The following is a 12,910-nucleotide window of genomic DNA, read 5'->3' on the forward strand; positions in this document are numbered from 1 at the left end:
ATACATTTCACCCAGGCTAAACACACAAGGTGGATGTAAAGGAGGGATAGTGAGTAGTTTGGTCTAGGGTGAATACCAAGGGGTCAGACAAAGAGAGCTGGAGGGGCAGATTGGGCCCCTAGGATTACAATTCCCTGAAATATGGATAATTATATATTATGTGCTTTTTTTCCACAAAGTATGTACGTTATCCCAATGTATTAATTTCTAAACAGGTTTTGTCCTAAAATGAGCATTTCTAACACTTTTTGTATTTTTTTGAGCCAAGAAACAATTGCAAAAGAAGTGTAAAATGTATAGGTTAATTAGGTTCCAATCTGTGTATTAGTCTGGGAGGTGCAAATGAAGACCAAACAAAACTCTCCTCCATACATATATAGCAGGGGTGGGGAACTTCTGGTCCATGGGTCAAATCTGACCCACCAGTCCTCGTCATCTGGCTCACAAGGCCATTTTCCTCCAACTACACTCACCTGTGGACAACTGCCTGTCAAAGTTAGTCCACAGGGTGCAGCAGATAAAAGATCTAGATTCTAGGCTCCTAGGCCTAAAAGGCTCTCCACTCTGCTATACAGCAGGCACGTCCAACTGGTCGATCGTGATCTACCTGTCAATTGTGGGGTGTCCCTGGTCAATCGTATGCTTATCAATCTCCCCCCCCCAATAAAGATCAACAACTTTGAGTCCCCCCAAAAAAGCTTTTTAATAGTGGGTGTAGATCACAGTCGCTTGCGAGTTCAACATGCCTGCTATACAGGAACATGCCTGTTCTACAAGAAAGCATTAACCCCTGCACCCTGGAGCAAGTGGCCTTTACAACTGTACGCCTAAGGCCTAAGAACAAAACTGCAGAAAGGCTAATGCAAACACATCCCACTAGGCCTTTGAAAGTGGTGAAACAGACATATTTCAAGGGGCATGTTGTCAGTGAATGATGCTTACAAATTTGACCCCTGGGCATGACTAGATAATAGTGTTTCTAATTATAGCTGTTTGTTTTAGTTAGTATAACTTAGTCTTCATTGTGCAATTTTAGATTTGTAACTGTGAGCCACTACATGAAAGCACAGCAAAAATTCATTAAAGAAAAATACGACGATTAGCTGTTGTTGAGGTCTTGGAACATACACATCTACTGTTTCCACGTATGGAAATTTTAGGTTTGGAGCTCTGTATGGTAGATCTGTCATCAGAAATAGTATTTCTTCATGACAATATAGATGCACACAGTGGAGTCCAAATGAAGCAGTGATTTTTATTTTATTTTAATAAAGTATAGTAGAGGGGGGATATTTTAGACAGAAATAAGGCTTTGTCAGAACACAGGATCTCAATCTGCAGGGGACACCAAGAGTGACTCAAGACTGATGAAAGATGACTGGTGGCTGTGTCCATTAGTTTTAGCTCTCACAATCGTTGCTCTTGAAAATTGTCAGTCTTGAATTATGGCAGTGTTGAATTAAAGTAGGGGAGGGGGGTTTAAAGAAATCCACGAGGGCAACTCTCCCCAATTTTAGCCAACCCATGCCTTCACAGTCTTTTGAAAAAAGTAGCTGAAATAGCCATTACAGAAATTAAACAGGAAGATTTCACTGTGATTCAAAAACTGATTAGTACTTTGGTATTAAGGAAGATCCTGAATGCAAAACAAGAAGCCAGATACTCAAAATAAACTGTTCCAATGACATAGTTGCCTAGAGCAATTAAAGCACAGACAGATACAGGGGCCAGTGAGAACTGGAAAAGGGCTCATGACAGAAGTTGGCAAGAAAAATAAAAATGATATACAGAAAAAAAGACAAGAGGTGGAGGATTATTTGAACCCTCCTGCCTCATTTTTCTTGGGACAGATTAAGGCATTCCATGGATACTTATGTGGGAATATGTGCCACAGAACACAGTGGGGTGCTGGTGCTGGTGATATATCCCGCCTTTCCTCCAAGGAGCTCAGGAGTTCTCCCCCTCCCCAATTTTATGCTCACAACAACGTTGTGAGGTAAGTTAGGCTGAGCATCAGTGGCAGGCTAAAGCTCACCCAGGGAGCTACATGGTTGAGTGTGGGTTTGAACTCTGGTCTCCCATATCCAGCAGCCTAACCACTATACCACACTGTCCCTTTCAAGCAAATATAGCAAGGACTGGGACACCACCTCCCTTTTTCTGCACGCCTGGAAGTGGCTCATAGCACCGTAAGACTTGATGCCAAAATACTTAGGAGTCTGTTATACAGCAAGCACTCTTTTCTGCATGGTCAAATAGAATGTTAAGGCAACACCCTTATGCCAATACACAATTCACAAGAGTCATGAGCCTATCAAGACAGAACAAGATCTCCCAACAAGTTTTCCATTAGAAAAACATCTATACTTCTATTCTAAACACTGTATTACCAATGGCAACTGAGAGCACTTAACGTCTTGTGTCACTTATGCAAAATTAGAATGTGTCATCCACCTCTGGACATTACTTGACTTCATTCATTGGCACTTTTCTACTTAAGCAGAAATATTTAACTTGGAAACCTTGAATAGTTACTGAAGTCAATTGACTCTCATTTGTTTAAACTTCGAAGGATGATAAGGAGGAGGAGAGAGATCAATGTGTTAACAGTCCCTAGAACATAACCTATTTTAAGTTGAACCCAGCCAGAATCATACTTTCATGGATCATGGATCTGTGTTAGCCAAGATAAACATTGAAATTATTCTTAGATGCAAGGGAGAAAGATGAATCAACTTCAAGTCAGAACTCAGGCAACAGTTTAAAGACAAAACAGAGCCACTTATATATAAAGTTATGCTTCTACATACTTGGAGCCCCCTAGGAATACAAAAGTATGTAAATTTCTAAAGCTGAATTTTTTTGGCATGCCACTGACAGTGGAGCTTAGATGAAAAAGAAAAAAGGGCTAAAGAAAACTCAGGCATGCAATGGTTGAGATACAGACTATCAGGATGTCAGTTGGGACTCAGCTACATTGGCAAAGGTAAATAGCTTTATATGCGTTGTATTTGCATTAAAACGGGATGCGGGTGGCACTGTGGGTTAAACCACAGAGCCTAGGACTTGCTGATCAGAAGGTCAGTGGTTCGAATCCCCGTGACAGGGTGAGCTCCCATTGCTCAGTCCCTGCTCCTGCCAACCTAGCAGTTCAAAAGCATGTCAAAGTGCAAGTAGATAAATAGGTACCGCTCCGGCAGGAAGGTAAACGGTGTTTCCGGGTGCTGCTGTGGTTCGCCAGAAGCGGCTTAGTCATGCTGGCCACATGACCCGGAAGTTGTACGCCAGCTCCCTCGGCCAGTAAAGTGAGACGAGTGCTGCAATCCCAGAGTCCTCTGTGACTGGACCTAATGGTCAGGGGGTCCCTTTACCTTTGTGACACCAGATGGCGCTGTGGAGTTCCTTTTTTTGCCAACCCGATTTCTCATACAAAGTTTAACTGAAACTCTTCTTTGATTTGTCTAGATCCAGCCTTGAAAAGAAATCCCCCACCAAATGGAATATGGAAGGCAGGATGAGAGAAGAAATCAATTTGCTCAGCACTGCACATCTTTTACCTATTGCCTGGGCAGGGAGGGGGAGGATTAGAATTGGGGAGATCCTCTCCAGTCCTATAATATGATGATTCAGTCTCTAGAGCTGATTGCTGCCCCCACTATATAGCTAGAAAACGCTCGGGTTGCAAGTGGTGGCACCCCGACCTATATGACACAGTAAGTCAGGGCTGGCAAAGGAATAGTATAGTGTTGATTATCCTTCCCCAACTCCTGAAACTCCCTCTCCCCACCTGCACTTCTCTTAGGAGTGGGGATGCAATGGAACATTGTTCTGCAGGCCCCACTTGATTCCCCATTTTAGCATCTCTTTCAATTTAGCAGTGTAGCAATTCATATATATTACTCTGGAAACAAATTGTATTATAGCTCATATTTTTAGTTCATTCAATAAGGTGCAAGAATCCAACTGGACTGCATAATTTGAGACTTGACATAACAGTAGGACTGACACTATTTCATGCATAAGCATTTTGCAGCTAACAAAAGCATATTTTCTTGTAAGCACTTTTACTTGGATTATACAGTAGATTCTGTCCTTGAAGCAATTACGCAGCTGTTGCTGTGCACCACTTCCCTTACTCCAGAGCATTTCTAATGATTCAATGAGCACTTTGGCAGGGTAGCCAATGTGGTGAAATGTGGTTTCAAGTGTTATAGACTCCAACTCCCATTAGCCTTAGCCAGCATGGTCAAGGGTCAAGGTAGTCATACTGCACAAAATCTGGAGGGAACGACACTGGCTACCACTGAGTTATTGGTTACAGGCAAGTGTCCTTAGAAGTCATAATCTGATTCCATGCAGTTAGGTATACATAAGCCCATCTAAGATTTTAAGCGTGCCTAATTCTGTATAAAACCAGGCCTTTTGGTGCAAAAGTAGCAATTTCCATGCACCTGCTACAGAATATCACACAAGGTAGTTTGTCACCGTTTATGCCCCACATCTTGGATGTCTTTGAAGCTTTTACCACCAGAGTAACAAAAACCTTTCCATAACTGGTCTGAATTAAAAGATTTATGAATGAAAGTATTATGGTCCCTTCCAACTCTACAATTCTATGACTATGTCTTGTTGTCCATTGTAACACTGCCCTCTCACCTTTGCATTAGTTTTTTCTGTTTTTGTTTAATTTGGACTAATGCACCCACAGACGCATTCACCTCCACTTCCCTCACTAATTTAATCTGCTGATTTGTCAGCAGGAGCACAAGCCTTGTGACTTCCTAATCCTCTCTTTTTCAAGTGCAATTATATAAATTCAGCACTAAGAAAGCACAAGCCTAAAATTCAAGGAGGCTGAATTACACAGACTGGGCATAAAGGCTCAAAAGGGGGAGACAGGACAGAACAGGTCTTGCTGCTTTTTTGTGTCCTATTCATGCTTACTCAGGATTAAGCCCCATTTCTTAGGTTGATTTCATAGGACTGCTATCTTAGCTCTGGTACTTGTTCCATCACATATACCATACAACAGACAATGCCAACTGTTGCTATTGAAATTGATTTGGCATTTTGTTTACATTCACCACACAGTACCATTGGCTGAAGTAAATGCAATGCAGACAAATGCTGAGAGGTTCAAAAAATACTCATTTCACACGAGCTAGCTACCTTCCTACCTCTGTTTTAAAGATACCTATATCGTGCAATTGTTATAGCTTGAGTTTCTAAGAAGAATTTCAGGAATTCCTACATACTTAAAAACTATTTCCCTAAGTGTCTTGATATGCCTTAATTCATAAACTCATGACTCAAGAACTCTGAATTCTGTTATTAGAATATTCTTACAACTCTTCAAAATCTGTCACTTGACTGTATCATTATAAGCAACAGCATCCTTTCAGCTATAAACTTTATTTTGAACAAGCACATACTCCCGGTGGAGTACAGGGTCAGATTTAAGGTGCTGCTTTTGACCTTTAAAGCCCTTCACGGCCTAGGACCCTCATACCTACGGGACCGCCTCTCCTGGTATGCCCCACGGAGAGCCTCAAGGTCCATAAATAGCAACACCCTAGTGGTCCCAGGCCCTAAGGAAGTTAGATTGGCTTCAACCAGAGCCAGGGCCTTTTCAACTCTGGCTCTGGCCTGGTGGAACGCTCTGCCTCATGAGACCAGGGCCCTGTAGGATCTGATTTCTTTCCGCAGGGCCTGTAAGACAAGAGTTGTTCCGCTTGGCCTTTGGCTTGGAGCCAATTTGATTCCCTCCCTCCCTCTCTTCTTTTTTCTTTTCCTTCTCCTCCTGCAATGAGGCTACATTTTAATATTCCAATATTTTAATGTTGTATTTTATTTTTGTTTTTAAGTTGTAATCATTCCTCTTGTTTTTATTGTTTTATTGCTTGTAAGCCGCTCTGAGCCCGGCCTTGGCTGGGGAGGGCGGGGTATAAATAAAAAATTATTATTATTATTATTATTATTATTATTTAGAAACAGCAGGTTTCCTCCCTAGTCCTTTTTCTCTATCTAAACTTAAACCTCCGTCTTTATAGATCCTATCTACTAATATAGTTAGCAACATGCCTTACCAGAAAAGCTACTGCCCCACAGCTGCTTTACACAGGTCTTGTTTTATAAAGCAGCAGGAGAACCATCACCCCTTGCTTAAATTACTGTTAGCTCTACTAAAACAAACATTTAGAACACGTGCATTCAGAAAAATCAGGTGTCCAGATAAAGGCTGCAATCATAAGGCTCCTTACTAAGAAATAAGGACCACTGAACTTAGTGGGACTTCCTCCTAGTAAGTACGTATGCACAGGATTGCGAGGAAAGAATAACAGTGTTGTGACTCCTAACCACTGATTTATAAATCTACTAATACTAAAATCTTAGCTGTACTGTCAAGCGTCCCAAAACAGACTTCAAAGAATGAATAAATTTATTCGGAGCAAGTAGGGAAGATCGTGCTTCATTCTTAACTGTTATTCTATCAATGAGATGACAGATGGTTCTCCTAGCAGTAATAATCAAATCACTTTTATTTGGAAAGGCCCTACAATCAAAATAGATCTTCACTTAGAAGACACCAACTTCTGTACTGCAGAGCTTGCTTTCTGCACCACTTTTCAATTAACAAATCATGTCACTAAACAAGCAAATGTTAAACCCCAGCCTAAAGAAGAATGTGCAGGGGCAAGGTCTATTTCTCTTACCCTTCGCTGCCGGCTTAAGATTCTGCGCTACGCTACGCTGCCAGGCCAAGCTAAGCTAAGCTAAGCTAAGCAGAATTCCAACTGAAATAAACTCTCTGGCGCGGTTCTAGTGCTTTTACATGCAGCCTCGGCCACGGTACTAGCGAAGCCAGAGAAACACGCTGGGAGCACACATGGGCAGCCGCAACTTCCTCGCACCTTTCCCCGCCCCCGCTTTTGCTATCCCGGCTTATTGCAAACGCAGAGACGCCACCTAGCGACCGGACGGCGGCACTTCCACCTAGCCCTCTCGCGCCGCCGCCGAGGCTCGCGCTCTCTCGCACAGCTGCCTGCTGCACAAGGCCCAGCCCAGCAAAGTCGAAGCACAACAAAATGGCGGCTGGCCGCCGCGTCACGTGACCCCCTTTGTGCCTTTCGGGGGGCTGAAGGGAGCCGAGCCAGAGGCCTCGGCGCTCCAGCCCAGAGCGAAAACGAGCCTCGGCCGGGTGGGGTGGGGGCTCCCGGAGGGAAGGCAACGGGGCTGTTGAGGGACTAACATCGCCCTCTTCCCTCCCCCCCCCCCGCACACCCGGGGGGAGGGAAGCGGGAGGAAGCGGGGAGAAAATGGCGGCCATTTTGTGCTTGCGCAGAGGCGATGGTGGGGGCCCGGGTGTGGGGCGATGGCGGGGCCCGGCCGGAGCAGGGATGGGAGGGGGTCTCTCACGTACCGACTCCTCTTCCTTCTCCATGCCCGTGGGCATCTGCGGCACGGCCCGGTTGATGGAGGCATACTCGGCTAGGTCGGGCAAGTCCTCGCAGCGGAAGACGGGAAGCGGCTTAGACGCGTCCAGCGCCCGGGCCCGAAACGACAGTTTGCTCATGTTAGTCGTCGGCGGCTGCGACTGCTATGGCGGCTGCTGCTCCAGCTGAGGGGGGGGAGGCAGCGAGAGCGCTCCGAGCTGAGAGCCGGACCCCGCCGAGCGCTCTCATGGAGGGACCGGGGCTCCCGCGGCGGGGCGGGGCTCGCTCCGAGGCGGGTCCCAGCGGCGCCGGCTGGCGCGGCTAGGCTAGGGCGCCGATTTCTCTCCTCCGCCGCTCCGGCTCTGCTCAATACGCCACGGCCAACATGGCGGACATTAAACCTCGACTGGCCGCCTCTTTCAGCCAACCCCAGCGCCACAGCCATTCCCACACTGCATCGCGCAAAGGCGCGGGCACGGCGCTGCCGGGGGGGGGGGGAGAGAAGGGGCGCGCGGCGCGGGCACGGAGGCGAACGAGCGGGAGCGCTCGGGTTTCCCCCCCACTTTTTTTTTTACTGCTTCTGCTCGGGGATGATGATGAAGAAGAAGGTGGTCCCGTCTTCGTTCCCCAAAGCTGTCACTGCTCGGGAGTCTCCTTCATTGTGATGCAGCAGCAGCAGCAGCAGCAGCAGCAGCAGCAGAGAAGCCGACCCAGCCGCACGCAGTTCCCTCGCACCACGCCGGAGACTGGGGAGAGGGGAGGGACGGCGCCGACGCCTGGAGGAAGGCACGAGGCGGCCGGGGATGCCTCAACCCCAGCGAGGCGTTAAGGAGGCGAAGAGCTTCCCCTGGGCACCGGGCGGGCTGCTCCGCGCTGAGGGCGGCATGGCACACGGCGAGGCACGGGCTCCCGGCCAGGAGCAAAAGGGCACAACACCCAATTTCTCTGTAATTATTTCGGCTACAGGGCCCGGGCTAAACAAAATCCAAACCAAACAGCAGCAGGACTCGCCTCCCCTGTATTGTTGCTAAACCATAATTTATCTACACACACTCTACTGAGTCACTTTGTTCTTTACTCTGGAAGACCGGGGCTCTGTGACATCAAAAAATTCTATAGAATTGACTGGGAATTGGGATGGATGTGCATATTATACACAGTTATTTGGAACGTTTTGTCTGAAATTTTGAACTTAAACCATTTCCCTAAATTTTTTGTTCACCACACACGCACATTTTAAAGAATGCACCAGGGATGAATGAGATGCATACAACAGAACATGCACCTTGGAAAATTTTGCCACCACCTTCTGTGTTAACAATATTGAAGCCCTTGCTTTGTAATGGCTTGACTGTGATATATAAATTTTGTTTTGCTACTAACTGCATCAAATTATACAGCAGAACTTCTTAAGCTTTTTGAATTTGGCTACATTTTAAACTTATCCTTCCTTTGGCCACCCCAATTGGCTAGCTGTCACAGGTTTTGACACGTGAGTGCATAGGATTCTCACACAGCTGCCTAGAAGTACCTGCTGCATCCCTCACTTAACAGTAGCATACTTTAAGTAGTTTTAGGCTGGAAAAAAATTCAGCTGAATTGCACACTTCAAACTCTGTCTTATAGGCTCCACACTTCACAAACATAATTTCCCGAATGTAGACACAGCATGCAAAGGTGCCAATGAGATTCGCTCCCATCTAATCTTCTCTTCAACACCCTAACTTTCTATGTGAAGGAATGTTTGTTATTGGGGACATCTTTCATCATAGTGCACCTGAAACAGTACCAGCCTAATAGTTGTGAAAACCAAGGACCACCAGCCTTTTCCCCTAAATCAGCCAGCCAGGAAAGGAGGCTAGATGGGGAAAAGCTGCTATGAACAGAACACAGTCTGTGTTTCTTTGCAGCTTTCGTAATTAAAAAGCATTTTGGATGGCTGTAATAGTAAATATTTGCAGTATCTTCCCTTCCCAACTTTTCCCAAACTTTACATTTCCTTCTGAGTGTTGGACATTCTGTTGAGGTTGACTGGAGAAGGGAAATCTATCTCATACTGGCCTGAGGAATTTGGTATTTATTGTAACACTAAAAACGACTTTACAACTTAATAGTCATTGTAGACCCTTAAATGCTGTGAGGGCAAAGGTTAGATACAGTAAATTAACAGAAAAGTAGGTATAAATACTAAATGTTTTAGAAGACACTAGGAAGACATGAAGGCCAAGTGGTATAAAACACAACCACTCACTATCTATCTATGCAAGGCTACAAATGTACTAATAGCCATGTGATTTCTTCACATGCAAGCTACCAGCTATCGTTCAAAGTGCAATAAATAAAACCCGTTCAACAGGTTGAACAGATTTGGGGGAATGCTTTAGGTGTCAACAGATGGTCACCTATCAGGACCCACTGGTTTGTTTTCAGACCTTACTTGAATACTCTCTTTTTTCACATTTGATCTGGAGCCTCCAATTACATTCTCCAGTCATTTCACTGAAATACTTTCTGCATGCATTGCAAGACCACAACAAACAGGAATACAGTCGTACCTTGGTTTTTGAACAGCTTAGTTCTCGAACGTTTTGGCTCCTGAACGCTGCAAACCCGGAAGTGACAGTTCCAGTTTGTGAACTATTTTTTGAAAGCTGAACGTTTGACAGGAATTTCAGTTGGCTGCACGAGCTTCCTACAGCCAATCAGAAGCCGTGCTTTGGTTTCTGGACGTTTTGGAAGTTCAAAGGAGTTCCAGAACGGTTTCCGTTTGACTTCCAAGGTTCGACTGTACTGCAGACTTGGAGCGTTTGGAGAGCTCAGCACCTTTGCTTTAAGGAGCAGCTGCATGTACAGAATACATTTTCTTGGGAGGGGAAGTTGTTCTACTATCACTCTGTGGGGGTGAATTGCGCCAAATGTTGCATACAAAATTTCCACGAATAACACCAGTGATGGAAGGGGAGGGGAAATCTCTAACAGGGTTTATCTGGCACATATTTAAGTCATAAATTCAGCAAGTGCTTGATGAAAAAATAAAATGGCATTTCATATGCTTTAATAACATCACAAATATACAAAAGTCACGCCCCCCTCACTTTTTGCTAAATTACAATCTGGCACTATGGATATCTACTTGGGAGTTCAATCCCAATAAAATTTCTGTCTTAGCAAGCAACAGTTTTTTAAGAAATTCGTATTATTTTGCATATTGCATGACGTTTTCTCCTGAGGGAGGCTAAACTCTTTTAGCACAATCCTGTGCATGTTTGCTCAAAAGAAGAAATCTAACAGAGTTCAGTGGGATTTGCTCTCAAATAACTGAGCATAGGACTGCAGCTCAAAGTACAGGTAACTCTGCAAGTCTGTTTTGTGGCTTATAAGGAAATGCTACACGGCATGGCTTCTCTCTCCAGCTCCTCTTTAGAGTGTTTGTGCTGCTCTTTCTTGGGCTAGGCGTATGTACAGGTACTACACTCATAGCTGTGCAGAGGAAGTGTGCTGAGCAGTTAATGCGGTTATGAGCGAGTGCATAGCTAGGGATAAGACGAGTCTCCGCCATGCTTTTTCCAAGCAGCATTCGGAGGCTACAAACAGCCCCATTCTACACAAAGTTCTAAGAGTGCTGGACCCAACAATCTATCGCAACATAGATTATGATATATTGTTGAGTGACCATAAAGAACTTCTAAAGTGCAGCACATAACATTTGTGGGACATCACTACAACTTAGGAGACGCATGCCAGGCATGCCTGGAGTTTGGTGTAAAATACCACCACACATGTATACAAGACATTGGGGGAGGACCATAACGTCACGGTCTTCCATGAGGATCTAGGGAAGAAGTTGTATCTGCTGAGAATTTTTAGCCATTACAACAAGCTCCTGCGTTGGGCCCTTTTTAAGAGGAGGTATAGGGACGCGGGTGGCGCTGTGGGTAAACCTCAGCACCTAGGACTTGCCGATCGCATGGTCGGCGGTTCGAATCCCCGCGGCGGGGTGCGCTCCCACCGTTCGGTCCCAGTGCCTGCCAGCCTAGCAGTTCGAAAGCACCCCCGGGTGCAAGTAGATAAATAGGGACCGCTTACCAGTGGGAAGGTAAATGGCGTTCCGTGTGCTGCGCTGGCTCACCAGATGCAGCTTGTCACGCTGGCCACGTGACCCGGAAGTGTCTGCAGACAGCGCTTGCTCCTGGCCTATAGAGTGAGATGGGCGCACAACCCTAGAGTCTGGCAAGACTGGCCCGTACGGACAGGGGTACCTTTACCTTTTTATAGATGTGAGACAACAGAGATTGTTCCAAAGAACATACAACATGGGCCCTCCTTGCTTTCTTTCCCGGCAATATTGCTTTAGGTTGGGCATCCCTATTTGCTTATACTCAAATTCCTTTTGAGCATTACCAGCCACAGCACCCTGGTAGGAACGCCCAAATAACATAGGTACAATCATAGAGGCTTGCAGTGTAGAGGACCCTGGTTTGGAGAGTCAAACCAGGGAAAGCAAAGCACTTCAGGACTTGGAAGAAGCCACCACTTTCTGTGAAGCCAAAGAAGACCTCAAAACTTTTCCTGCTTTTGATAATGATGGCAATGAAGGTGCAGCGGTTCCAGCTCCTGCAAGAGGTTATATGACAAGGTGATACCAAGTGCATTCCCATTTGAAAGCCAGGTCAGCTTTCCTCCAATGAAGATGAAGAGCAAGGCGATGGAAGATCTAAGCCATGAATCTCCAGATACGTTTAGTCAAGCAGAATCTACTGCAAGCTTTGTTGGGGCAGCTGGTTCATAATCTTCAGAAGTTCCTGTGTACAGCAGCTCCTTGGAGGCTGAAGTGGCCTTTTCCTCCACTACTGAACATTTAGCTTCAATCAGCAGCCCTGTACCTGCATCACACTTTCCAGTACAGCCAGCCATCATACCATCTTCTACATCAAGTCCAGATGTATTTATTCCTGTGCAATCCCGGTGCCAACTACCTTCTGTTCTATCTGATTGTGTTGCTGGGTACAGAGAGGGAGTTATTATTCCTCCCTACCCCTGGTCCCCAAACACATGTGACTTGCCCAAGGACCTGAGAGTAGTGCAGTTCTTCTATAATAATCACCAGAACTGCTCGATTCCTGTGATGTGCATCACTCCATCCAACAAGCAGTTTTCATCCAGTTGGTGCATCTGCACCTGGGGCACACACTGAAGCTGCAGTATCCTTTTCAGAACCGTAAGTTCCTGTTCATAGTCAAGTTTTTTTCTGAAGAACCCCAGAAGCCTATTTTTGTACCATAGCATGGAGCCCACTACCAGTTAGTGCATTTGTACCCTGATCCTTCCCCCTTGGAGTATGCTGTGCCGTTCAATGTGGTCAGATCCAGTGCACTGCATGGTTCAGCTAGCTATCTGTAAAAGAAGAATTTTCTAGTTGCCAAGCATTCCTGTGTTTCTTTTTCCTTTTTTCATGTTTCATTTGACACAATGATTTG

At 45.5% G+C, this 12,910-nt stretch overlaps 1 protein-coding gene across 5 annotated transcripts in view; it reads right to left on the reverse strand.

Moving 5' to 3' along the window:
- EPC1 (enhancer of polycomb homolog 1) overlaps positions 1 to 12,910 on the reverse strand; it is a 53,134-nt gene that overhangs the window by 29,986 nt on the left and 10,238 nt on the right. The window contains exon 1 of one of the 5 annotated variants that reach the window (XM_081931614.1): positions 7,421 to 8,698. The exons of 3 other annotated variants lie outside the window; for them this stretch is intronic. In XM_081931614.1, coding sequence (XP_081787740.1) covers positions 7,421 to 7,573 — 153 coding nt within the window. In that variant the 5' untranslated portion in view covers positions 7,574 to 8,698. Of the gene's footprint in view, positions 1 to 7,420; positions 8,699 to 12,910 lie in introns of those variants that run through there. One more of the 5 variants, XM_081931613.1, reaches the window with a different exon arrangement.

This window comes from Podarcis melisellensis, assembly GCF_964234715.1.
Source record: "Podarcis melisellensis genome assembly, chromosome: 12".
Classification (NCBI taxonomy): domain Eukaryota; kingdom Metazoa; phylum Chordata; class Lepidosauria; order Squamata; family Lacertidae; genus Podarcis; species Podarcis melisellensis.